The sequence below is a fragment of the Nipponia nippon genome, unplaced genomic scaffold, assembly GCF_047370975.1.
Source record: "Nipponia nippon isolate SJK-2023a ecotype South Korea unplaced genomic scaffold, ASM4737097v1 scaffold_3, whole genome shotgun sequence".
Lineage (NCBI taxonomy): Eukaryota > Metazoa > Chordata > Aves > Pelecaniformes > Threskiornithidae > Nipponia > Nipponia nippon.
Genome location: NW_028262347.1, coordinates 40,063,241 through 40,087,889, shown reverse-complemented (window position 1 = coordinate 40,087,889; position 24,649 = coordinate 40,063,241). Strand labels below are relative to the sequence as shown.

The following is a 24,649-nucleotide window of genomic DNA, read 5'->3' as shown; positions in this document are numbered from 1 at the left end:
CCCCTGGTTACCAGTGACACTTAACACGACGCGGGCAAGCAATGAGAACTAATGGCATGGAAGCAGAGAGCGGAAAAGGCCCATATGCTGAAGGGTATTCACGCTCCTCCTTTCCACCGAAATCAATAGGAGTTCAAAATTCAAAATCCTTCAGAGAAACCAGTTCTTAAAACAAATAAAGCATGAGTAAAAAGGCCACATTAAGGTAGACTACATAAAGATGTGCTGAACTTCTGTTTAATACATTCTCTCTTGCTTATGAATGCTTTTGTTTCTACTTCAACACTCCTAACAGCCTTCTCAGCAAATCCGAGATGCAAGGGATTAGGATCTACACTGGATGCACTCAGTAGTAGCCTGCACCCACAGAATTCAGGTATCACACAGTGGAGCAGTAAAAGGTCTGTTAAATATGAACTCCCAAATTAGCATTTAATTCAACTGTAATGTCAAATAGTTTTATCTTTCCATGAATCAGACTAATCAGCTGATTCTAAAATATCCACTGTTTATCTTGATTATTCCCCATATTTAACTCTTAGCTTTTTGTTCTGAAAACATTTTCCTTTTCATTTATCTTGGCTACAGCTACATTAAGCAGCTTGTTGGTTTTCCTTCTGTTTGGATTTCATATTGACATTGTTACCTTCCATCTGGGGATATGTTCAGCTTCATTAAACTTGTGCAGATCTGAAATCTTTCAGTAGCTTGTGTACTGTGCAGATTTTTCACTCTTGGATCCACACTTAATGCTATTTGGAGCATAAGACCTTGAGAAGGTAATGCTTTGTGTTTATTCTTATCTTCTCCTTCCACCTAATATCAAAAGCAGCCAGCTGGGGATAGAAGGGTTTCATATTTCATTCTCTTCCGTCTACAGCGCCCTCATTTGTAAATGAGATTAATGTCTTTTTAATTAAGCAACACTCTTTCAGGCTTCAGAGCAATACAAATCACTTAGGTATGACCTCTGGAAAGCACTCTATTGAGCTATACCTGCCACAGGGCTTACTGCAGCACTAATCACAAGAACTACAAGGACCGCTTACATGCAGCTTGTCTGCAGACAACAGCTCTTTGCAGTATAAAGAATGGCCAGTGGGTGAATCCCACTGAAACATTTTGTGTGGTGAGAGTGTCACAGCAATTGGCAATGCCTGCCCTGGTAGACATTTGTACTTCAGAGGCTGAACTGCATTCATCCCCGATTGCACCCCAACTTGTCAACGGTGGTTGGTGCAAGAATTGTTCCCAAGGCCAAGAAAGGAAGAGTGTGGATGCTGGGTTTAGTAATACTAACACATGCTTCCAGACACTGACAATGTTAAGGTCTGGGAAAGAGGAATACAGATTCCAACAACTTGTACATATCTTTATGTATAAAATCTGTCTTATAGATATTATGAAAGTTGTAAACAATACACCTACTCATATTACACACATAACATCTGGCAGACAATATCTGAAAGAGAATTCATTCCGGTAAAAGTAATTTATTTCATAGAGCTCTGCCTTCAAATAACATTTTTCTACTCAAAATCCCTGCCTGAATGAGTAACTTTAATTCTAAGTTTTTTGTTTTCTGGCAATTAAATTTCTGTCTCTGCCCACAGAAAAGATGTAGTATCACCACACTGTGACACCGTTAATTGTTTTGGGTTTTTTTACATCTGTTAATTCACGCTCCACTACCCCCAGTCAACTCCTGGCCAACTGTAGCCAAAGGTTAATTAAAAGCATTACTAACTTTCTGGTTCACATGAAATCATTTACCATGAATGGCCAGGAAGAAGAGTGACACCTAAAAAAACATCTTAGGACCCAGAATTCTTAAAGGTAACCAGGCCAAATTTTTCAAAAATGTATTGACTGCAGTGATGATTAGTTATATCAGGATTTTTTAAATCCTCTGGACTAGGCACATTTGTTGGAAGCTAATTGCCTTTAAAGATTCTTGCCCCTTCCCCCACACTCTTCATATAGTGTTTATTCAAATGGTATATAATAGAAATTAATGTTTCAACTTACGTTGCTCCTCTGCTTTGGTTTTCTCATAACTTAGAGTTTTGACTTTTTGTTGATGAATTGGACAACAATAGACCTTGTCACAAGGCAAAATGTCACAGAAATTCACTTCAGGGATCCTGCTGATGGGTTGCGTGCTCTGAGAAATTGTGCTTTCCCCCTGCCATGCTAAAGGAAAACAAAAAAAGACATAATTCTCACTAGTGCTGTGTATCTATTAGCATTTTATAATAGCACAGAAATTAAAAGTCTGTTACGTGTATGCAGACCAACAGAGATACAGTACCTGCTGTAGTGGTAGAGTGAGAGAGTACAACAGAACTTGAGGTACTGCTGATGAAGAAAAACAATTCATTAAGAAATGGACATCAGAGTTGTGGACCAAAACAGATTGGTCCACAATCTATTACTAATTCTAATTCACTAACACTGATTCAACTACTTGCCTGTAAAACGGATGTTTTTCAAAACGTCTGTCATGAACACTAAGTAAATATAGGGTCGATATTGTCAAAGCGCTGCAGAAAGAGAATTATTCTGTAGATTTACATCCATCTCTTATGTAACATAATATGAATAATACCTTGACAGCACCTTGTCCAAATGTAGTAATGTAAGAGTTAACTGTCTGACCACTCTCCCTTTACTGGGAAAAATTTCAACTGAATTTAGTGGGTTTTAGGTCAGATACTTGCACACAGCTAAATTCAACAGAAAATATGGTCAGTTTTCCATGGTAAATAGAATCATAACACCAGTTCAAAGTACTCAGTTCACAGAGAGATTGTAAGCCACAGGTTTTTGGACTGGAAACAGAAAATAGCAATCTCAAAAGTCCAGAACATACTTTCCTTTCCACAAGCCCAATGTCACAAGTCAAACTTTCAGAGTCACAGGACTGCCCACCACATTGGGAACAAGCCCAGCTTCATTTCACACAACAGAATCACGCTGTACATCAGAAATCATACTTAGGCACAGAATGATTGCATAAAACATGCAGAGTCTCACAAGTCCAGCTTTGGACCTGTAGCATGAGCCACTGAGATACAATCAAGGTTCGCCACATATCGTGACATGGACAGAGATTAGTGGTGTGTGCACCACATGAGTATCTCACTTTTCCAAAACGATTTCAACTTTACAATATTACCAGGCATATTCACTGTTAATTTTAATACATTGTGTTCTTTGAGTAGGAAAGGTGAGAAGAAGAGAAAAATTGCAATCTTCTTTCTGATGAGATAAGTAGAAAGGGGAAGGGGGAAACAAGTCAACTTGTTGATAATTAATTGTTACCATAGTGCCATAATAGCAATCAAAGCTATTATAGTCACCCGGAAAATCTTCATGGAGCAAGACTCTTTCCTCTTTGACAAACAAACCTAGAAAAAAAAAAAGTTTGGTTAATTTAAGTGGCACATAACTAAGCTACTACTAGTAGATTGAGAAATACTACACTAGTCTAACTTTCAGTTAATCTTGTTGCTTTCAGAGGAAGAAACCATACAAGTCATCCTTGTGTAGGGGTCAACATCTAAAAAGAAAAACTTAAGCAATGAGAGGCTCCCTAAAACTGTGAGTGCACTGCACACTGTTGACAGCCTGGGGACACAAACATTACCCAGGAAGAAAAGGTAGTTAAAAATAGCAGCTCCTTCTCTTTTCTTCCTGCCATTTTTCATACTTGAAGTATTTCAAAATCAAATCAAGAACTCGGTAATCAGTGGCCAGAACTAAAAGATGAGCATCTTTCAGTAGGTGCTCAGACCATGTTAAACCAGGGCTGGTGTAAATACAGGAGAAAGGCACTTTCTAAACAAGTAGGATGATCTTAGGTGATGGAGCATTTGATTGTCATGGAATAAAGAACATTTGACGTATTATTTTCTCTTGCTTTTTGGCACTGGCAAAAGCAAGGTAGGCAAATGAGCATTGGTTCATCTTAAAGAACGGGGCTTAGCAGCCTAGGAAGACTGTCTTGAAAAAGGTCAACATATATTCCCTAACTCATTCAATCCCTGTGAAAAGGGGTCTCCTCTTTTTATACCAGGATATGGGCAAGAGGAAGAAATTGGGCAACAGCAGCAACATCCTATCCAGGTCTTAACCACCTGAAAGACAGCATTATCCAGTACAAAACAGGAGATGCTAACTGCAAACCACAGTGAAAGACCCATCCAAGGAAGAAAGCTGAGGAAGAATTATCACTGTGCAGACTTCCAAACGGAAATGAGCGTTTCTGTGTTAGGCTGCACTGCACCATGTGAGCACACCCCCAGGCTCAACAGTTCTTTCCTGTTGAGGTCTCCTCCATCACACCGTCACACAGCATGGATCTACTCTCACACACACAATGTATAGGCAAGAAGTGGAAGTGTCTCTCATGTGTTGTCTTTCTCAGTACAGTTAGTTTTTAAGATTCTGGCATGACATTAAATCATTCTGGCTAAGGAATTTGATTCTATATTTAGAAACATGAAAGCTTTCACCAATATTTCATCACTTACAAAACCTCTCTCATAGGCATATTCCATATATTTAATTTCACTCACCTTGCTGGATTTTAGCGGGACTGATTTTTTTGATGGCAAAAGACTAGTAGCTCGACTATACCCGCTGTAAGAGACAAAATCTCTTTAGCATTCAAATGCTTCAGCAACTAATAAATGAAAAAGAGACATTTTCAATAGGGTGTTAATGTCACTTGCTTTTGCAATCTTAACATTTAAAAAGAGAAAGACAGAAGCTTCATCAGATTCATTTTCAAGAACAAAGGCTTCCAGTTAACTCATTCAGGTGAATGCTATTAAATGCTACATTTGATTTCAAAGAAAAGTTGGGGAAATGGTTTAGAAATAGGAAATGCTCATTGCTTCCACTGAAGCACTAATGAAGAATCTTTCTTGCAGAAGCAGCTCTGCAGATTTCTTTTAGCAGCAATTTCCAAGCTCCAGGGCTGTAACTGGACATAATCTACCCTTGCTTTACGTAACTGAAGCAATTACAAAAGTGACTGCAATTTAACAGCCATTTCAAATATTAATTTTGTCAGTGAGTTAAAAAACATGAGAAATTTGCATTTTTTGCACAACTTCAGTGCTGGAAATGAGCTGAACTCCACTATCAAGCAAAATTGGTTTTCACTTCTACTGCAGAGACCACTTTACCAATTTCTGTGACAACTATCAGAGAACATTCCAGACAGAGGTACCTGACTTTGCTTTCTTCACTGACTGTTGACTTTAAACTGCTCATCCGTTTCAGCCTGGCCAGTTTCCTATTCCACTGTTCCAATTCTTCTATTCTGACTTCAAGATTGTTGGTTAGTTTACAAAGCTGCTTTACAGCACCAACATTCTCCATAAAGATCTGATCCTGAGAAGCAAAACAATGACAAAAGTAGATACAGTATATTCATCAATCAGATGTAACAAGCAGTAATGAGTACAGAATTCACCTATATGAGGATACATTGAATATTTAAAATGCAAACACAAGTTATCCCACTGTTAATGGGGCGCACTTATGACTATAAAACCCTTTTGCTAGATTGTAAAAATTGCTTATGGTCAATTTGCAGGAAATTGAAAATGAGGACTTGCAGAAAAATTTGAAGACGCTAAAGGGCTTTGTAGACCAAGAATTTAAACTATATTTTATCTTCATACTGTGTTGAATTTTAAACCTTAACACTGTCACAACAGGCATCTACTATTTGATTTGTAGTGCTGCACCTGAACATAGATTTCAGAATCCCTTAGCAAAACGCACATCCAACAATCTACCTACAGGATTGACTAATCTGGCTCAAACAAGCTGTAGTTTCTATCCATGTTGTACACATCATGTGAATCACACACGAATCGGTGAGACAGGATAAAGATCCAAACCAGAGGTCAAGCTGTCATGGCATAATATTTTGTTCACCCCTTCAGCCTCTCCAGCCTCTTACAGGAGTCCTATAAGCTCTAATACCATGATCAGCTCCACAACTAACACAGTTCAGACACCCTCCATTTACTCCTTCTGAATATTTTACCCAGGAAAAGCCTTCTATTCTTCTACAGCCTGCTTATCATCTAGGTATCAATCTGCTGCTGGAGAAGCCCTCAGTACAACCATCCAGGTAATAAGTATTTTATCCATTTCTGAGCCAAAAATGGTTACTGATCCACTGCAGGAGCATGGTAACAGCATACTTTCTTTGCTGTGCTTGAAAGAACAGCTTTCTCGTACTAATGTACAACCAGACTGATGCCATTAAACCTTGGATGAAGCTATTACTGCAGTTAATGTTGCTAAGCGTTCCAGGCTAGTCAAGTCATGCAGAAGTAAGGCAAAAGCAGAGTTTTGCCTTTCACGTTGTAAATGCCACACACACCTCTCTTTTAAAGGTGACTGCATTCCGCAAAAACAGACAGTATTTTGTATAAACAGAACCAGAGCACAGGTATCGGTGGTAAGTTGCAAACTTTTCTACTGCCAGAAGACCAACAGCCTGTTTAGCTAAAAAGTGACTTCAAAATAACCTCCTGTGCCTAGAACTGTGAAATCATTTACACGGTCACTTGTCCTCACATCAGTGATGTGTAGCAGCTGTCCTTTCCATTCTCTTCAAATCTTGCATGAATCTTTTCTACGTGACTTCAACTAGCTGAGAAAATGGCTCATCTGGCAAAATGAAGGAAGACTTTCTTTGGGAAAAAAGGACTGATTAGACTTTTACTGCCTCACTGATGACAAAGTACTGAGCACAGTGCGAATGAGAAGGGAAGAAAGATTCTTGTCCCAAAATAGCAAATTTCCACACAGTTGAGACCTTTCTCTAGAAAGTTCTAGAAAGAGCCTGGTTCAAACATGTAATGCAATCAATTTCTTTTACAGAGTTCGACAGCTCCAAACAATTAACTGGCAAAGAGACACAAGCAAACCAACCAATATCCTGCTTATCTGGAACTAAACTTGGGATGTGAGATAACAAAGTTCAAGGCCTCATCACCTGCCTAACTGAAAGCAAAGATATGAAGGAATGTCCATTTACTACTCAAGGTGCTGAGCTATTCTGGAGTTGGGAGCTCCAAACATTTAAAACAGATGTTCCACCTGGACATCAGATTTTCCAAACCTCTGACTTCAATATACACCTTAAACTGTTAGACGCAGATCTCTCCTGCCCCTGTCACCCTAAGGGTCACAGAATTGACGTTCACAGGTGTTAGGAGAAAAGGGAGAAAGCACAGATTTACCTAACTGTGTTAAAACAATGTCAAAGTGTTTGTGAAGTGATCCCAGTCCTAGCCAAGTAGTCAAGAAAACGCTAAGCAGCAAATAAGCCATTGCTGTGACAACTCATTCCTGCTTGGGCCACATCCATGGCAGAATCATGCCCTGCAGGGTGCAGCAGGGAACATGACGGGCCCAAACAGCAGTACTGTGAGGCACTGTTACAGATGGTATTTTGTGTGATATTTCAGCAAAGAGATATATAAATAAAAAGCTCAATTGTCCAACCTAAAAGTTCTGTCAGAAAAAAACTGACTACCCCAAAGCAGTTTTGTGTCGGCTCAAAAATGCAAATGACGCTGCAGGTGTCGCACAATGTAAGAGGAAGGGCTAAAGGGCAAAATGAACCTAGTGTCACTATCTAACACCGCTGCGCTTCTATGAGCATCTAGAAATTGGCTACAGGCTGGAACCCTGACCAAATACAGCAAATTTTCTAAAAGTCTCCTTTTCAACAGTATCTCTAGAAAGTGCTCTTTCCACAGCTTTATTCAAAGTGTCCAATTCATGCTTCCTTTATATGGAAGCCTAGCAGATTTAACCTATGAATTTGACTTATTTGTAGCCTATCAAAAGAAAAGTGAAATGCAATATTTCTAATAGATATTTTCTACAAGTTTGGTGGTGTAAACTTGTGTTTTCTATAGAATAATGAAAGAATGCATGATTATCATGAATACAGGATCGTGTTCATGACATCATCCAGACAAGACAAGGTTACCTATCTGTAAAACCTCCCTTATTCCCATTATCAGCTGTAAGTGGGGAAAAAGCTGGGAAGCGGTCCTTGACCTGCAGTGAACCAGTGCACAACAGAGGGGCTGCTCTGAGCAATGCTGCGGACAAGTGCTGTCTGCAGCCATGTCTGACTGGACTCTGACTGACAGTCCCTTGCAGTCCTATTTCTACAGGAAAAATAGGGGAAAAGAGCACAGGACAATAGACTAAGGCATTGTTTCCAACCTATGAGCAAGCTAATTGCTTTGTGTGCCATAAACATTTTACAGTATATGATTTTGAAGCTATAATAAGGATTTCAGATGGCTAAAAAAACCTTCCAACAGAGTACACGGAGTTAGCATTTGTATTCGGTATGAAGTGATTACACCAGGACTAGAGTAAGGAAGTTTTTATTTAACAAATAGAATGCCATCATTGCTTAATTCACTTCTGGAACACTTAATTAACTTAAACACTTAAACACAGAAGAATGTTTTGGAGTCCCACTTGTTAGACCAATGCTATGAAATCGCTATCCACCTTTATTCAGCAAAGTTAGTTTTCTTCCTTTTCTCTTTTATTGTATGTTTATTTATTATTAGAACAAGATTTTAATGTAAATACTTTTTGTCATTAAAAGATTCAGCCATTTACTAACACCTCGTGGTTCAGTTTTTCTCAATGTTTTGCCAAGCACTATTTTTGTAAATACATGTGGAGGCCTACGGCTCTGTATAAAGCATAGCGTGTGTTTGTAGCTCCATACACGAAAGGAACAGCCAAAATACACTCCTCCACTTTCTCTCTCAAGACCATACCTTGTCAACCATGAGGAAGTTTTCTATTTTTTCTCCATCGTTACAAGAAACATCTCCAACTTCTCTAACAGCTTGAGGTAACAGCTCCTTCACTTCCTGGGCTATTATTCCTGTTCACAAGATAACATAAACTAAAGTCAGGAAAAACAGTGGCATACCATTGACCATGGTTGTGTGTTTTGAGTTGGCCATCCTAAAAGCTACAGATAGGGCCAAACATGATCTAGAATTTCTCTGTGGTAGGAAACTCCAGGATTTCACTTTTTTTTTTTTTTTTTTTCATTCCACAGAAAACAAACAGAAACTTTAGGAATTCCCATTTCTCTGCAATAAGAACAAAATTGTTTGTGATTACGTACTTCATTTTCATTAAACCTCTGGAAAAATAACCTCCTATTTTTAAAAATTGAAAGAGAAGTTGGAAAATTACCAGAAATACTTAATTTTGGCATTTTTATATCACAAGAGAAACACAGAAAAGTGTTCAATTGTAGTATCCTAAGAAATGAGGATGAAGTAGCAGGGTGTTAAAAAGCACTATGGCACAATGAACAACAGTGGAAGTTAATGAAAAATGGGAACAGAGCTGACCGAATACCTGTTTCATGAGTATTTTTTATTCCCATAACAGATGCAAATTCAGGCTTGTAGTCATACTCCACCAGCCTCATTTGTGTTATTCTTCTCAACTGCTCATTCGTATCGACCTAGTTGGGCAAATACCAAGATTCATATGTTGAAACATTAAGAATGGTCATCGCATGTAGGACTTCAGTGAGACAACAACAAGCCTGACATGGTCACTTGGCCAATCTTGGCATCGAAAAATACAGACAATCTTCCCATTCCCCATTAGCAGAGTGCTATTTGTATTTGTATTGCCAGTTACTCTTCAGTCTGACAACTCCCATTTACACAGATATCCCCAGCTTCTACCGTCAGCCTCTTCCCAAGTCCATAGGCGATGGCTCTACAGAGCACAGAGGTACACCCGATTTCTTTAGGCCATCATTTCAGCACACCCAGGATAAAGAAGCTTCTTCACATGTCAGAACAATGATCCACACATGTGCTGTGGTGCGAACATAAATGCCCTAAATACTCCACAGCCCTCACCTCCCGGATATTCTGTTTTGCTCGGCTGTCAGATGGGTGCATGACTCTGCCCATAACTTTTGCATTTCCGCAGACAACCAGTGCTTCGTCTGGTGCATCTGTGTTAATTCCTACTCGACCATGATAGACTATTGTCTCTGGAACATGTCCTCGCTGCCACAGTACATCACTGTCATTCTCAAACTGCCCTGGATTAGATGCCTGGAAGAAAAAAAAAATATGTTTAAAGATACAGTATAGCATAGATGCACTACTGCTTATTCCATCATGAATTCAGGGAAAATAAAATGCCAAATCGTTAATATTTAAATTGTATTCAAGAGCTTTTCTAACACACCGACAGAAAAAAAACAGAGTGGAGTCACTTCTAAGTAAGTGTTTCTACTCATACAGCATTGGCCTCATTGTTTTTTCCCTTGTATTCTACTTCATTATCACCTTAAGCTAAATTATCAATGTCCAAAGCTTTCCAAATTTTAACTTTGACATTATGCTACATAACCATTTACTTACCAGCAAATTTTAGCTAAGGCTGGAAATCAGAAAAGAGCAAACAAGGAAGAGATTACACACACATGGTTCATAAAATCCTCTGTAATGTTTAAAATTAACTCATATTAGAAATTCATGTCAAGGAGACAAGGTCTTTCGAAGAACACCAAAAAAACAACGGAGTGTGTATGCTTAGAAAAGGCACTTGATTTCAGCAGCTAATTTTGGTTTTTGGGTTTTTTTTGAACTTTGAATTCAGGCTTTAAAATTTGAGTCTGAACAAAAGTTATGATCACTATAAAAAGTTCGCACTCATTTGAAAAAGCCAGGCTTTCACAAGGCTTTGCCACCTACAAGGCATGGTGCTGTGCACTTATCACTGTTTGCCACAATTAGAGCATGATCTGATATGCCTGATAACCACTACTCAGCTGGTAGTTTTGTTATGTTATGTTTGAGCATATAAAGGGCCAGAACATGAGTTGCTTTCTCTCACAGTGGATTTGCATGGCTTTGCCACTTTAAGGTAGCCAGTGGCTGGCTCACTGTACCCTGCCACTGAAGCCCCGTCAGACATCTGGAAAAGGACTTTTTTTTTTTTTTTTTTTTTTCTTTCCAGCTTTCCTGTTGATATTGTCACCACTTCAAATCACAGCCTCTTGAGCCTTCTGCTTTTCTGCCTTCTTTTTTCTTTGTCTGGAATAGTGGCCAGGTTTGCAAAATCTCATTCCCTAGATTCCTGTTAAAAAACTCTCTCACACACATTGAAGAAGCTCTCTTCATTGAAATTTCAAAAGAATCTAACATTAAAAATGGTGGAAAAATGTAAATTTCTAAATCTTACATAAAAATATACATCTTATAAGGTAACAATAATCACAAGGATAAGTTAAATTTGATAATTCAACAGCTTTCCCAAATTAGTGAAGAGATGATATTTGTAACACTGCTAGATGCAGAAAGAGAAATTCAGGCGAAAGCAATATAGTGGAAATTAATGGACAAAAAAGGAAAAGAACTAAATATGCAGGAACGATGCAAACAGTGCTTCAGTGTCCTGAAATAAAAGAACCCACAGCAACAGCCAGGATGATAAGACTCAGCAGGGCAGAAGACTACTGAATTCCAAACATTGTTTTCAAAGCCCCTTCACAGCTCCACCCAGAAAGGAGCTCTCAGCCATATTGCCCTCCAAAAACCTAACTGTGACCACAGGAAGAGGCTTTATGGCACAAGAGGACACAAAGTTATGGCCCAGATGAAAAAGAAGCCAGGACTGAAACCGTCTGAAAGCCCTCATCTTCCTTTGGAAACCCCTGTGCAACACCACACGTACTGGGGATTTGCACTTTTGTTCTCTCCAAACCCAAATGCTAAACCAGGCTGTAATCATAAACCTAGGCAGACGATGTGCCGCCAAAAAGGACCCAAGCAATGGCCTACAAAACATGATGGCAGGACTAAAAGCTTTTGACAGCCCTCACCTTTCTTTAGGATCCCCTTCCCAGCCCCACTTAATACACTAGAGCTCTTGGTCTTATGTGACTCTAAAGCAAAATGCTAAGCCTATTCCTCACCATAAGCCAAGGACTAGAAAGACTCCGTGTAAACAAGAAGCAGCTCCTCAATTGGTCCACAAGAAAAAGTTCACTTGGACCACAATCTTCTGGAGGCCCTCACCATCCTTTGCAGCCCCACCACATGGCACCTATGCATTTCCTATCTTTCTAAGCCCTAAACATAATCTTCACCCTAGAAATAACCATAACCCTAGACTATGCCCAGTTCAAACGTTAACCACCAGCTACTGGTCACACGAAAAAGGGGCCAGGACTGAAAGCTTTTTGCAGCCCCCACCTTCCCTTGGCAGCCCCCTTGCAACCCCACTCATGCTGGGGCTCTGTACTTCATCTCTCTCCTAACCCTAACCCTCCACAGCTCCTGTTAAAAGAGAGCTCTGGGGTTTTTCTCTCTTCCAAGTCCAACTCTAACTGTAAGCTAAAGCTGAGTACTAAAAGGAAAACCGTATGTGGATCAGAGGACTGAAAAGTAATGGTCATGAGGAAGAGAGACCAATTCTTCCTTTTTCTATGTTGAAACCTACATTACAACCACCAAATTAAGAGCTGGGACACTCTGGAAACACACTGGAAAGGGGCATCTGTGGGTCTTAATCTTCCTAGAGCTGCTTGACCTTCTTTCCTTCCATTTTTTTTCATTCTCATCCTCCTTTGAAAATGAAGCCTCTAGCCAATGAAAACATTTACCAAATTCCTGGTGAGTGTAGGAAATTGTTTCACCTCAAAGAAAAAACAATCTGGAAAAATCAGTGTATTTTGTACTGGAGTTCATAACAGGCTTTCTTTTTCAATTCTTCTATAGCTCTACTTTTAACATTTTAAAATCCCAATAATTAAAAGATAACAATATACTCATACAATATGCAACTGTAATTTTTTTCCCTCATTTTCATTCAATGGCAATTTTTTTGCCCAAGAATCAACCCCCCGTAGTCTCCTGTGAATATCAAAACAGTTTTGTAAATACTTTTCACATGAAAGCAATATAAATTTCTACCTACCCTCACAATGATCTTTTCAGAGACGTTTGCAGACAGTAAGTAGAATTGGTCCTGAGAGACAGCGTACAGTCCAACTACCAGCATGAAGTATCTGATTTGAAATTGATTTAATCAAGGTAATAATTGAAGTAATGTCTTCTCACAGAAAAAATTAAAATGTTTTAGATGCAACTGCTATTACTGATACATAAAAAGATAGCCAGAACATTTTAAAAAATATATTTATGTTACAATATGAAAGAAAAACCATTTCCTTCACTCTCAAGTAATATGTTCTTTCAAGCCCCACAATCACTGAAAATGAACAAAGATTACAGTAATTTTGAAAAATTTAAGTAATAAAGACTCAGAGATGAAGACCCTTCCTTCCCCAGAAGAAAACAATCATTATTTGGTTTTTTGGTTGCCTGATTTCATCAGCCAACATTCTGGCTGTGATTTCCTGAAACAATCTCTAACCTTGAGACTGGGATATTTTCTTTTATTCTCACATCATTCTGTGACTTTAAAAGAGAGGCCTTTAAGCAGATACCAAGTATCACAGAATTTGAAATTAAAAAAGTCACAGGATTTGGCAACGCTGAGATTTTTCACAAACATTAACTCCATTCTAAAGTAGACCTTCTCTTTTCCACTTCACACACACAGGCCAGGTAGCTACAGCAATACCTCTGGTCAGGATTAGGTTTCCCCTTTTTTCTCATATTATTTGCTGTTGTTTCACTGAAATGCAACCTTCCCAGTGTTACTTTAGTTATCTGGTCCCCTGGCAGATCAACTCTAAAACAGAAAAAGAAACAAGATTGGGAAATAAGCATTTGGAGATCTACCTGGCTCAAGCCAGATTTCCTCAAACTCATTAAAACGGTTCTGAGAAAAACTGACAAATGAAAAAATAGAGGAACCCCAGTAAAAATGCAGTAACCCTGGTTTATAAAAATGCATTAAAAACACAATGACTATGTCAAGGAGATAAACAAACAGGATAAAGCACCAGCAGTGTGAAACTGTTGTTAGTGATAGGAGTCTTGTGTTTCTTGGTTTGTTTGTACAGAGTCTTGAACATAATAAAACCGTATGTGTTCCATATGATGGGTATTTGTTGCTTGCCAAGGGTAACATTGCTTATTATTGGATCTGAATTTCCACATTAAAATAAATAAATTTTATTGCTTGTCCCTTTTTTCACCTGCACCTGATTTTTATGGCTGGAAGTATAAAATATAGACCTATGTCTCAAATACATAGTGGCACTGCTCCTGTAAGTGATAAATAATGTGAATAAAGAGCTTGCATGGGGAAAACAAAAATCCACCGACTGCGTTCTCATCTGGTATAAATGAAAACTACACCATCATCACCCATGCAACTATTTACACCCAGAATCTACTCTTCAGTATGCAAAAGGAAGAAAAATGCCATAATAGAGGTAATTAAGTGAAAATCGAGCTCTTCTCCCAAGCTCAAAGTTCATTTTTGCAGAATATATATTGCAGCCTTTATCACAGCACCGTCCTGTCAAACTTGACACTGTCTTATCTTTTTCTGGTTTAAGGCTTATTTAGTTCTTTATAGAGAACAGAACAGCTCCAACAGAAGACACAACATTGATTCCGCCAGCGAGTTAAGATGCAGAAGAATGGCAGAGAGTTCCAGGGAGAAGGTGCACGTATGTTTCTAGCAGAGGCACTCCCCCTTAAAAGCACTGCAAATACATCTCATGCCCATGTAGAACAGGAACATTACTGACATTGCTTAGGATGGGAAATGCATCTGCCCTACAGCTCTAAACACCATACAACAGTGTTGCTAGCTGAATATAAATATTTTGGATAGGCATACTTAACACATTTGTAAAGCTGCTGCAATTTTTCCTCAATGAAAGGAGACTATATATATTACCACTGTGATTCTATGTGCAGCCCCAGAATGGAATTTGGATGAAGATCAGAAGACTGGCTTAGAGCTACTGTAAGTTTCTAAGAAACAACTGCTTCACATTTCTGACCAATCAAGTATTGAAATAAAATGGAATAAATTTCTCAAAATTCTTACTTAACAGGATGGAAAGTTTTTTTGCTTCGATCTGACTGAGACTGTTCAATAGCAATTGTTTGATTTGGAGCTTCCACCTATAAAGAAAAAAGAATTTTCAAAAATAACGAGAATATTAAATTTTCAAACACATACAATTTGCAATAGAAATTAATAGGCAAATTGTGTCTGAAACAGTGAAATCTCTCTCATTTCTCATGGAACTGTAGAGAAAATAACGTGAGTTGACTCCTGATCAACTGACACCTGACAGGGCTGTGTTCCAGCTAGTCTGAAGCCCCAAATCATTCTGTGGATGTAATTTGAAAAGAAAAAAGAAGGGAAAAGTCATGCATTAATTTGCGAAAGAAAAATTGCTTTCTGAATCTAAATGTTATTGGCTCATTCTATCCCAAAGCATAAATGTAGATATTTAACATGACAACTGAACCTATGCAAGGTGGTTCCATAAGTTATTTTAATGTAAATTTCTGTACCTTTCTGGAATGGTACCAGGCAGCGCTTTGCTTCAGATCGGAACAGATGACAGTAATATTCACTAATTTCTTCTGCATTAGAATGCATTAAGCAAAGCTGGTAGTAACTGCCTTGTAAAACAGCTACGTGGATTTTTTTAAATCACTGAATTTTGGTAGTCAGTAGAAAGCCTGGTAAAATCTTTCAGAAAGATTAAAATTTCTTACTACTTCCTTATATACAAGCTTGTGGACCCATATTGGCTGGGAAGAATTTGGTTCTTAAAGTGAAAATGGAAAGCCTGGCAAGAAGAAATGGAGAAATTTTGTTGGTTTTCTACATGTGAATTGTTCAGGAAAAACAGATTTGATTCTTTTTTTTTTTTGCTTTGTGAATTGTTTTTTTCAACACATCTTTTTGATCGATGAGTAGACTGGCCACCGACACACCAGATGATGCCCCTGCACTGCCCACAGAGGGAACAAAATTTTAGCCAAAGAGAGGGAAGTCAGTGAAACCATGGCAAACAGGCAAACATGTCTTTCAGCATGTATCAGCACAAGCATCCATAAAACATCACTTTTTTTGCAAAAGAGTTCCACACACAAGTCACTAGTAACTTAAAAGAGTTCTCTTTTGTCAGTTCTTGGTCAAAAATGACTAAGAAAAGAGTTTGTTCCAATTATTTACCTTATTATATGGATAATCGCATACTAACTTATTAAAAGTAATAATCACAAAGAGGAGAAATACTTGCCTTTATTCCAAAAGCTTTCAAGTAAAAGTTTTCTATTGGTTTCCCCCCCAGCTGAGTTTTGACATATTTTGGATGTCCAGTGATTCCAATATGGACTGTGATTTGGAAATGATTCTTCTTCTGGCACACAAAGGCATCATCTGTTGTTGAAAAATTAAATCCTTTATCTGTGACAATGTGATATCCTATAGCGGGTCTACAAAAACAAGAAGAATAGCAACTTTATGTACAGGCATATTTGAGTGACATCCTGAGTTCCTATTTTTTCTGTGGTCTGAAAATCCATCTCATTTTTACTAACAAAATGAGAGCCAAAATACATTTTTACAATCACCAATTCTACCAGTATTTTCTTCTTAGCCTCTTAGAGGTGTAAAAATGAAAATGCATATAAAGCATACTCTAATTCTAGACTGACACATGAAATGTTTGGAAACCAGAGGTGAAGAAGCTGACATAATCCTCACTTGCAAATCTGGTATAAAGGAACTCTCTTCACCTAAAAGCACAACCAAATCTTTTAGTGTATTCAAGTATTCTTTATAACATTGCTATAAACAACAGAGCTGAACTAGGGCTGCAGACAACAAGGTGCTAATGAGCCAGCAAGACTCCCTATTTTGTTTCCGAATTCCCACACCAAGTGCTTCTGTGGAAGCTGCTGGGATTCAAATACAGCTTTACTCAGGCTAAAAGAAAAGCTACCGATACTGACCCTCTGGCCAGATGACTATAAAACTCTCCTTTATAATGTTGTCCGTCCTACCCCAACTAAGGAAACCCTATTCTATTTATTCAAAGGGCTAATTTGTCACTCAAAAAGAAAGCGTATTCTGTCCTTATGATTCACAGCAATCAAGGAAAGGTATCAAAAGATCTTTCTAAAAGAGCCACTGAGCTCACCATTCCAACAATGTTTCCAGTTCTCTGATTTAAGTGGTGGATAATTCTGAAATAATAGGACTACATGGCAAGGTTCTCTTATATGGGCATTGGCTTTTCTTGCTAATGAAAATTTGGTAACGGTGATCCTGTCTGATGCTACTGAGAACCTCTCATTAACACAATTACTGAACATGGCTTTTCAGAACTCATCCATTCGTTTGCACATTTTTAGTTGAAAAATCAAAATGTACAGACTTTACAAGAAATGTACAGACTTTATTATCTTTTTATAAATTATGAACAAAAGGCCCCTTTCAAATAATCCCTGATTATCTGGGACAGGGAATAAAGAGAAAACTACTTTGTAACTACTTCAAAACTACTAAGTCATATGTTAATTCATATTTAAAATTATAATGAAGTGTCTACCATCTCCTCAAGCCATCATTACTAAAGAAGCAAAACTTCTTCAGTTTCTTTCTACAACTGGTAATTCTTTTTATTTATGTAGGAAATGTGTGTATTTCATGGTAGGGAAAGGAGTCATTTTTCAGATTTAGGTGTGAAGCAAATTTATTAGCTAATATTCTTAAAGCAATTTCAGAGTACTTGCTTACACATGCAAGCAGATTGAGAAGCAAAAGTACAAATTTCCATTTCTTCAAGTTTAATTGTTTGGAACAATGACTCCCAAAGAGGAATTTCATGTTTATCATTTTCTGAGTATGCCATTTACAGAGCAAATACATATTTTGTTCCGATTGCCCAAAGAATGGTCAGTCTTACTAAGCAGTACTGTAAAACTTGAAGAACTTTTAGATAGCAAGAGATATCCCTGTCACACAAGCATCCCTACTACATTTCGAATTCCTCTTTCTATTCAGAATTTCACCCTTCAGACAGCATCTTTGGAACCGAGTCCCGCCAATCACAATGGTAACAGGGCACAGGGCTAAAAAAAGTGCCCAGGAGATACAATGCAGGGCACAATTAATGGTAGAGTCACCTTTTCTAATGAATCTACCTCTGTTACCAGCATTTTGTTGTGAAAATGAAATAATCAAAAGGTTAAAATACTGGATGAATGAAATGGAAAATAATAATTAACCTGAGAAATGTCCTTAAAGTGGGCACAGCAATTTCAAGGTATGGGACCAATCCATCTACAGTGAGCAGCGATAAGCACATGACTCTCTTGAAGCTAACAGAATACAGGATCACTACTCAGAAAATCTGTGCACTGTGCCGTAATTACAGCGCACCTTGGAACAAAGGCACTGCCATTGACCTCACTTAAAAGTAACTCTGACTTCCTCTGCAAGTAATATCTCAATCCCCTTCCACAGCAAAGGGTAACAGTACATGTATTTGGATGCTTTAATACTCAGCATCACATTGTCTTTGTTGACACAAGCCTCCAAGAAATGAGAGTCTGGAACTTCAATTTTAAATATATGGGAACCAACAAGTAATTGGGGAGCAGCAGGAGAGCAATCTCCCACCATCACCTCACAGCTCTAATGTAGTTGTTAACTGAAAGCATAACAGGAGTTGGAAGCCACTTCCATTTAGAGTGACAACTCACACCACAAACACGGCTGGAGGTTTCCTGGCCCATCCAGCTCCCAAGGAATAGAAAGGTGTGGACGATGAGCTGCCTGCTCTCTTGTCATGTCAATACCTTAGGAGAAGGGTTGTGTGGGACACAGTAAGATGCGGACAGCTGTGCGCAAACAGGGAACGTCAGTGTCCAGCAATGACGCTGATACACTCCGAATTCCCATGAGTGCTTTTAGCAGGTTGGGCTAGAGGAAAATTAAAATTTACTATGCTATTTAAGTCCTGTGGCAATAGTGACAAATTGTTTGCACCAATCCTGGGGAATAAACCAGACACTGTAGAAAGGCTTCTGTTAAAAGGGATCACGCACTAAATACTAGAATGGAGAACACCAGGGATGTAAAGTGAACTTGGAATCACCTTTGCCAGATCATGTGGCAAAAAACTGATTTACAGTTCTGATTCATACAGGAAAACTCTAAATCTTTGACTAAACAGTTGCACGTCATATATATATGTCTCTAGTTATTAAGACTTAGGTTATATGAGCCCAGAAGTAATACAGGTATCTTCTACTTCCATTTTTCTTTAATGTTTTAGGCCATCAGAGGGAAAGATGCCATATGCTTAATGTGCTTGACAAAAGAGACAAAAAATAACAGGTATTTTAAGTTAAACTCATTTTTCTTTTGCCCGTAAATCCCTGAAGGTAAATCAGAAAAAGTGGCAGGAATTTCAACCAGTGTTTAAAGTTCTGCTGACCTGATACATCTGCAGATTCATATTCTATCATGCCTGCTATACCTCCTTCTCCAGTCTTATTTTCAGTAAGAACAAGGGATGCCAAATGTATCATTTATTCCTACAAAAGTGCAATACCAGGAAAAAAAAAAAAAAAAAGAAAAGAAAAAAAAACCCACAACACCGAGAAACCACTTTTTCCAAGTGCAAACATCAGTGCTTACAGTTTTTCATAATTAGAGTTAAATAAGCTGTTCCACTGAGAAGTTTGATACGGTTGCCATGTCAGAGCTTGACAGCATCTTTCCAAAGCTGCATTCTGTCCATCACTGTCATATTCTTGCACTTCAGGAGCACAGTCCTTAACGGTTGCTGTAGAAAGATAGTGACAATTCAGTTATTACTTTTGTGACTAGCCAAAAATCCTGCATAAACATTTTTATAAATATATTTACATATATATATACACATATATATAAAGCACAAATATATTGCATATATATTTAAATCTGATTGTCCTTTGCAGTTATTCCAAAAGATTATGTTATATTCCCTTATCCTAGAAAATAAATTTTTTAGCGTTCCCGATTTGCAAAATATTACACAAGTAGCACTTGCTATTTGTATTCTCCCTGCAAGGATGGACAGTTTCCTTTTGGGGGGGGTGGGGGGGGAGGAAAGCTAAGCATTTTACTGTAAATCTGCAACACTACAAGAAGTAATTAAGCAAAATAATGACATATGTTTCCCATTCTCTCTACTACAGGTTTAAACTGAATGTACTCCAACTCACTGCAAAAGGTACTTTGTTCCAGAGCAAGAGACACAGTTTTCCAATAGCAAGCACATTCACCACTACCCCTGGTTCACTGGTTAATGCTTTCTGACTATACACTATAGCATTCAGAGATAGACAGGGTCAACCATAATTCTCTCAGATATTATACATTTTATGAAGACAGAGGAGAATGTGATAAGAGAGACAGATAAATGGAGTGCAGTAAGGACAGGAGAAAATATGTCATTGAGCATATAAACTAAGATCCGTCCACAGCCAGTGGCAGCATGGCAAGACGGAGCCTACAGAATCATTTCAGGCCCAAGCTTCATTTGCAATTCCCCACTTACGACATACAGCAGAGTGAAAATATAAAAATGCCACCCACAGTAAAGAAATTCACACCTCATTTCTAAATGATCCCCATGCCATTTTTACCAATGGCTGTGTTCTTTTTCCAATAGCACGTGTGTCAGTGAGGTTTTATTAACAGTGACTCCCAAGAAAAGGATATTTCAAAGCTGTGTCTTTAAGTACTAAAAACAGCAATAGCAATTTTAGATACAGAAGTGACTGCTCAGCTCTTCCCAGCAGTGGTAGACCTAGAGGACCAGTCACAATCAAGCAACGCTGATCAAATAAAAGATACCAAAGGATAAGTAACCTACTAAATCCAGTTACTACTCATTAAAAGCATTCTAAAAGATTGATTTAATGCTTAAAAATAACTTACTCTAAGGAAATAACCAGCAACTGTCAAATTTTCCACTAAAAGACAAGGGTGAAATTCCTCAGATAAACTGTTCATTACAAACTGTTCATTCACAGAGAGCCTCACACTTCACAGAAGCTGATCCATTTCTGTACATGCCTGATAAGCTTTTTTGTATCAATCGGTATAAGCTTAGCATTTTTATCTTGATGGAACAATGAACCAAATTAATTTGGTGAAGGGGTGGGGAAGAACACACAGCTTTTACCAAGCTTACGCATGGATACACTCTGTAGAAAAAATATGGAGTTGAGACGATAAAGGGAAACTGCAATCTGTTTGCTCATCCACCACATTAATTCCCTGTTAAGCTGACCCAAGATGGTTTCTTTGCCCAGTCAATTTAGCGCCAAGCAAAGTCAGCAGAGTACAGTATCATCTGTGTACTGCAGGCTCACACATGGAGAAGGGCAGAATATTTTGCCCAGAGAGTCCTCAGGAAACATGAGCCTCTAACACTTCTTTTCTCTTCGTCAAATATAAATAGGTCCTGGTTTTCAAAAACACTGAAAAGGTAAATTCCTCCAAACCTGGTAGTGGACTACAGACTGTTAATACCGCTGCCTTTTCAGAGCCATCAGGAGCTGTGCTCTTAAAATATTTACTTGCCTATGGTATGAAGCATGATATTTCATCTTCGCATATTTGCTTACCTTGTCTGGAGTCCTGAGACTGGACTGGAGAATCAGTGGCATCACCCAGTAATTGTGACAGCTTCCTTTTTTTGCCTGATGCTGCAGAAATACTTTTTTAAAAATACACGTTGCATTACTCATTTATAAGTATAAATACAGATATTACAGAATCATAACAAGAGAATACCCAGGTATCTCATTCTAACAGTATTGTCACCCAAATTCTGATTTGCCGGGGGGAGGAGATTGCTGTTGGCTTTTTAAAACTGAATTATGCAATTTTTCCTTCCAAAACATAAATTAGTTTACTTGTTTATTTCATATGAATAGAGAAGTTGATCTCTTCTTAAAAATTTACACAGTGCATACATAGCACGGTTTTATTGTCTCCTGACATTTGTGTTAAAACCACAGCTTTATCTTAAATAATTGCACTCCAAGTGTGAACTTGCTTTCCTTCTTATATGGGAAACAGTAGTAGCAGTTAAACTAATGCGTTAATGAAGAGATCTCAAGGGGAAACTGATGGGTAGCAGTTTTCCCCTTTCCTAGAAACTGAGATTTCAAAAAGTGCTCCTTTGTGCAAAGGGAAAAAACCTTATTCCAAAAGCACAGTAGGTACTCAAACTAAGGTTTCTCCATGAGCAGAACATTGTTATTCTTTTTCTGGGTTTGTTCAAAAGTTCCACATCTGGTTAAGAAGTATTTTGTATCTTAAGTTCCAATAACCAAAGTATTGCCTCAAAAAATAATACGATTTTGACTAACTGGCACTGTCTACTGGAAAGCAAACAAATAAAGAACACAAATAGCTTCACTGAGAAACCCAAGCGCAGCTTCCTTCCCCCACATCACATGTAACACGTAACTGAGCTCTGTATAGAAGAGGAGACAGGGACAGAGCATCTGCAAGCCCAGGACTAACACTGATGAATTCACATTTCTCTCCCCATAACCAGGGAGGTCCCCCTCTGGCATGCATCAGTCAATTCATTCTTCCTAGGTATCATGGTTGGATGCTTACACTGGCCAGCGTATTTTAAATAATTAAGCATCCACAACATGCTGGTGGGTGAATATGGCAGATGGTATATGAATACCATTTCACTTGCTTACATAGATATGACAGGTGTTTTTTTTTTCTCTCATACCACTCATCAGAACACTTACTAGATCCTTATGGACAAATCCCTGCACCAAGTATTGCAAAACGCCTGAATGTTTTTACAATCCAGTTATGAAGCACCTGTTGATCCCTCTTGAGCCTCCTAACGTTTTAAAAATTGAAATCCATTCCTACTTCCAATCTGAACTTCAATCAAGATGTTTAAAGCACCCTCCACCACAATTGTCACAAAAATGTCTAAACACTGCCACCCTGTGGAAAACCCTGTACCCACGGAGATTTTACACCAGTCTTAAACCACGTCTTCTACCAGCTCTATTTTTTCTTCTATTTGTCTCATCCTTTGCATAAAAGCTTTATCATTTACCCAGAAATCTGAGATGCATTTGGCTGAAAGTATGAATAATTAAAACCCAAACAGCTGGAGGATGTAGAATTATTCCAAGGAGTCACAGCATTTCCTGTCTTCAGACAGCAGCCTTGGGGGATGCTGCAGGGATGCCCACTGGCACTGGGGTCAGAGTAAGTCTCCATGAACCTGCAAGGAAGCCCGCTGGATGCCGCAGCAGATGGGCATGGGAGCGGAGCCTGCAGCCCACTGGGCCATGTAGCATCATACCACGTGGCTGCAAGAAGTAAACAGACAAGAAATTAAGGAGAAAGAGGAGCTGGAGACCTTCCTGCAAGCTTGGGAGAGGCAGAAGTCATGTAACCTACTCTGGAGCTGTGGCGGAGAACACGGTTCCGATCCAGAGTCCGGTGGGGAGTCTGGCAACTGGCTTTGCCTGGGGATGAAAAAGAGATTTTAATTTCTACTGGGAGGAGACATGGAGGATGACCACATGGCAATGCTGAAAGCAGCTGGAGGGGGACCACCAGGCTACTGACAAGGATCTTCAGAAAGCATTGCTCATTGTGGTTGCTGCCCCTTCTCAAAGGAGCAATATCACTTGTGCTTTGTCAGACCACCTCCTATGGCCCTCCACCTCTCCCCCATGCCAGGGGAGGTTTAGATTGGATATTAGGAAAAATTTCTTCACTGAAAGGGTAGTCAGGCATTGGAACAGGCTGCCCAGGGAAGTGGTTGAGTCCCCAACCCTGGAGGTATTTAGAAGACAGGTAAATGTGGTGCTTAGGGACATGGTTTAGTGGTGGACTTGGCAGCGCTAGCTTAACGGTTGGACTCAATGATCTTAAAGGTCTTTTCCGACCTAAACGATTCTATGATTCTATGCAGGGAGGCACCATCCCTGCCGGCTCTTGCGCAAACCCCGCTTCCAGGACCTGCTGACTTCAACCCTCCTTCCTTCCCATTTTCTCTAGACTACAGGTTAAAGATGTGTAGCATCTTTATCCGCTAACTGTAGCCAATTTCTTAAGACCTTAGTTTGGCCAAAGTGCTCTCGGCCACTATCAGACGTCAGCAGGTCCCATTTTAGCACCTAACTCCCCAGAGAGGCAGCCCACGTGCGGAGGGGGGTGGGAGCTGCCACACAGCTGGGACGCCCATTTGCCCAGTTTGAAACAAGGCCTTTTACAAGCTGACTGAAAAGATCTGGAAGCTTAACCTGGTGTTTCCATGGGTGACGAGCTACTCTTCCTCTTTTCAATCCTACGCAAATCTTCCAGTTCCATTTGGAACATGGGCAGTAGGAAGGAGGGAGAAGTGCTCGGTTTAAATTGAGCCTTGAAAAGGGGTGGTGGTGGGGGGAAGGATGTTTCCCTAAGTGTTTAATTGTTTATATTCTCTTTTTCTCAATACATGAGTAACAAATTAAAAATTAAATTGGTAACAAAGTAAAAATTTCTTGAGTCTGGGCTCTCTTGCCCATGACAAAGAGTGCTC

General features: G+C 38.9%; 1 protein-coding gene across 1 annotated transcript in view; it reads right to left on the bottom strand.

Moving 5' to 3' along the window:
• Positions 1-24,649, bottom strand: part of MYRFL (myelin regulatory factor like) — a 46,403-nt gene that overhangs the window by 11,268 nt on the left and 10,486 nt on the right. Inside the window, exons 3-19 of the mRNA XM_087766087.1 lie at positions 23,521-23,588; positions 23,171-23,429; positions 21,696-21,787; positions 19,717-19,864; positions 16,307-16,502; positions 15,094-15,170; positions 13,708-13,818; positions 13,039-13,129; positions 9,966-10,166; positions 9,448-9,556; positions 8,850-8,959; positions 5,240-5,403; positions 4,581-4,644; positions 3,325-3,410; positions 2,472-2,543; positions 2,312-2,358; positions 2,029-2,193 (exon numbers count right to left, since the gene is read on the bottom strand). Of these exons, the coding sequence (XP_087622213.1) occupies positions 2,029-2,193; positions 2,312-2,358; positions 2,472-2,543; positions 3,325-3,410; positions 4,581-4,644; positions 5,240-5,403; positions 8,850-8,959; positions 9,448-9,556; positions 9,966-10,166; positions 13,039-13,129; positions 13,708-13,818; positions 15,094-15,170; positions 16,307-16,502; positions 19,717-19,864; positions 21,696-21,787; positions 23,171-23,429; positions 23,521-23,588 (2,060 nt within the window). The remainder of the gene's footprint in view (positions 1-2,028; positions 2,194-2,311; positions 2,359-2,471; positions 2,544-3,324; positions 3,411-4,580; positions 4,645-5,239; positions 5,404-8,849; positions 8,960-9,447; positions 9,557-9,965; positions 10,167-13,038; positions 13,130-13,707; positions 13,819-15,093; positions 15,171-16,306; positions 16,503-19,716; positions 19,865-21,695; positions 21,788-23,170; positions 23,430-23,520; positions 23,589-24,649) is intronic.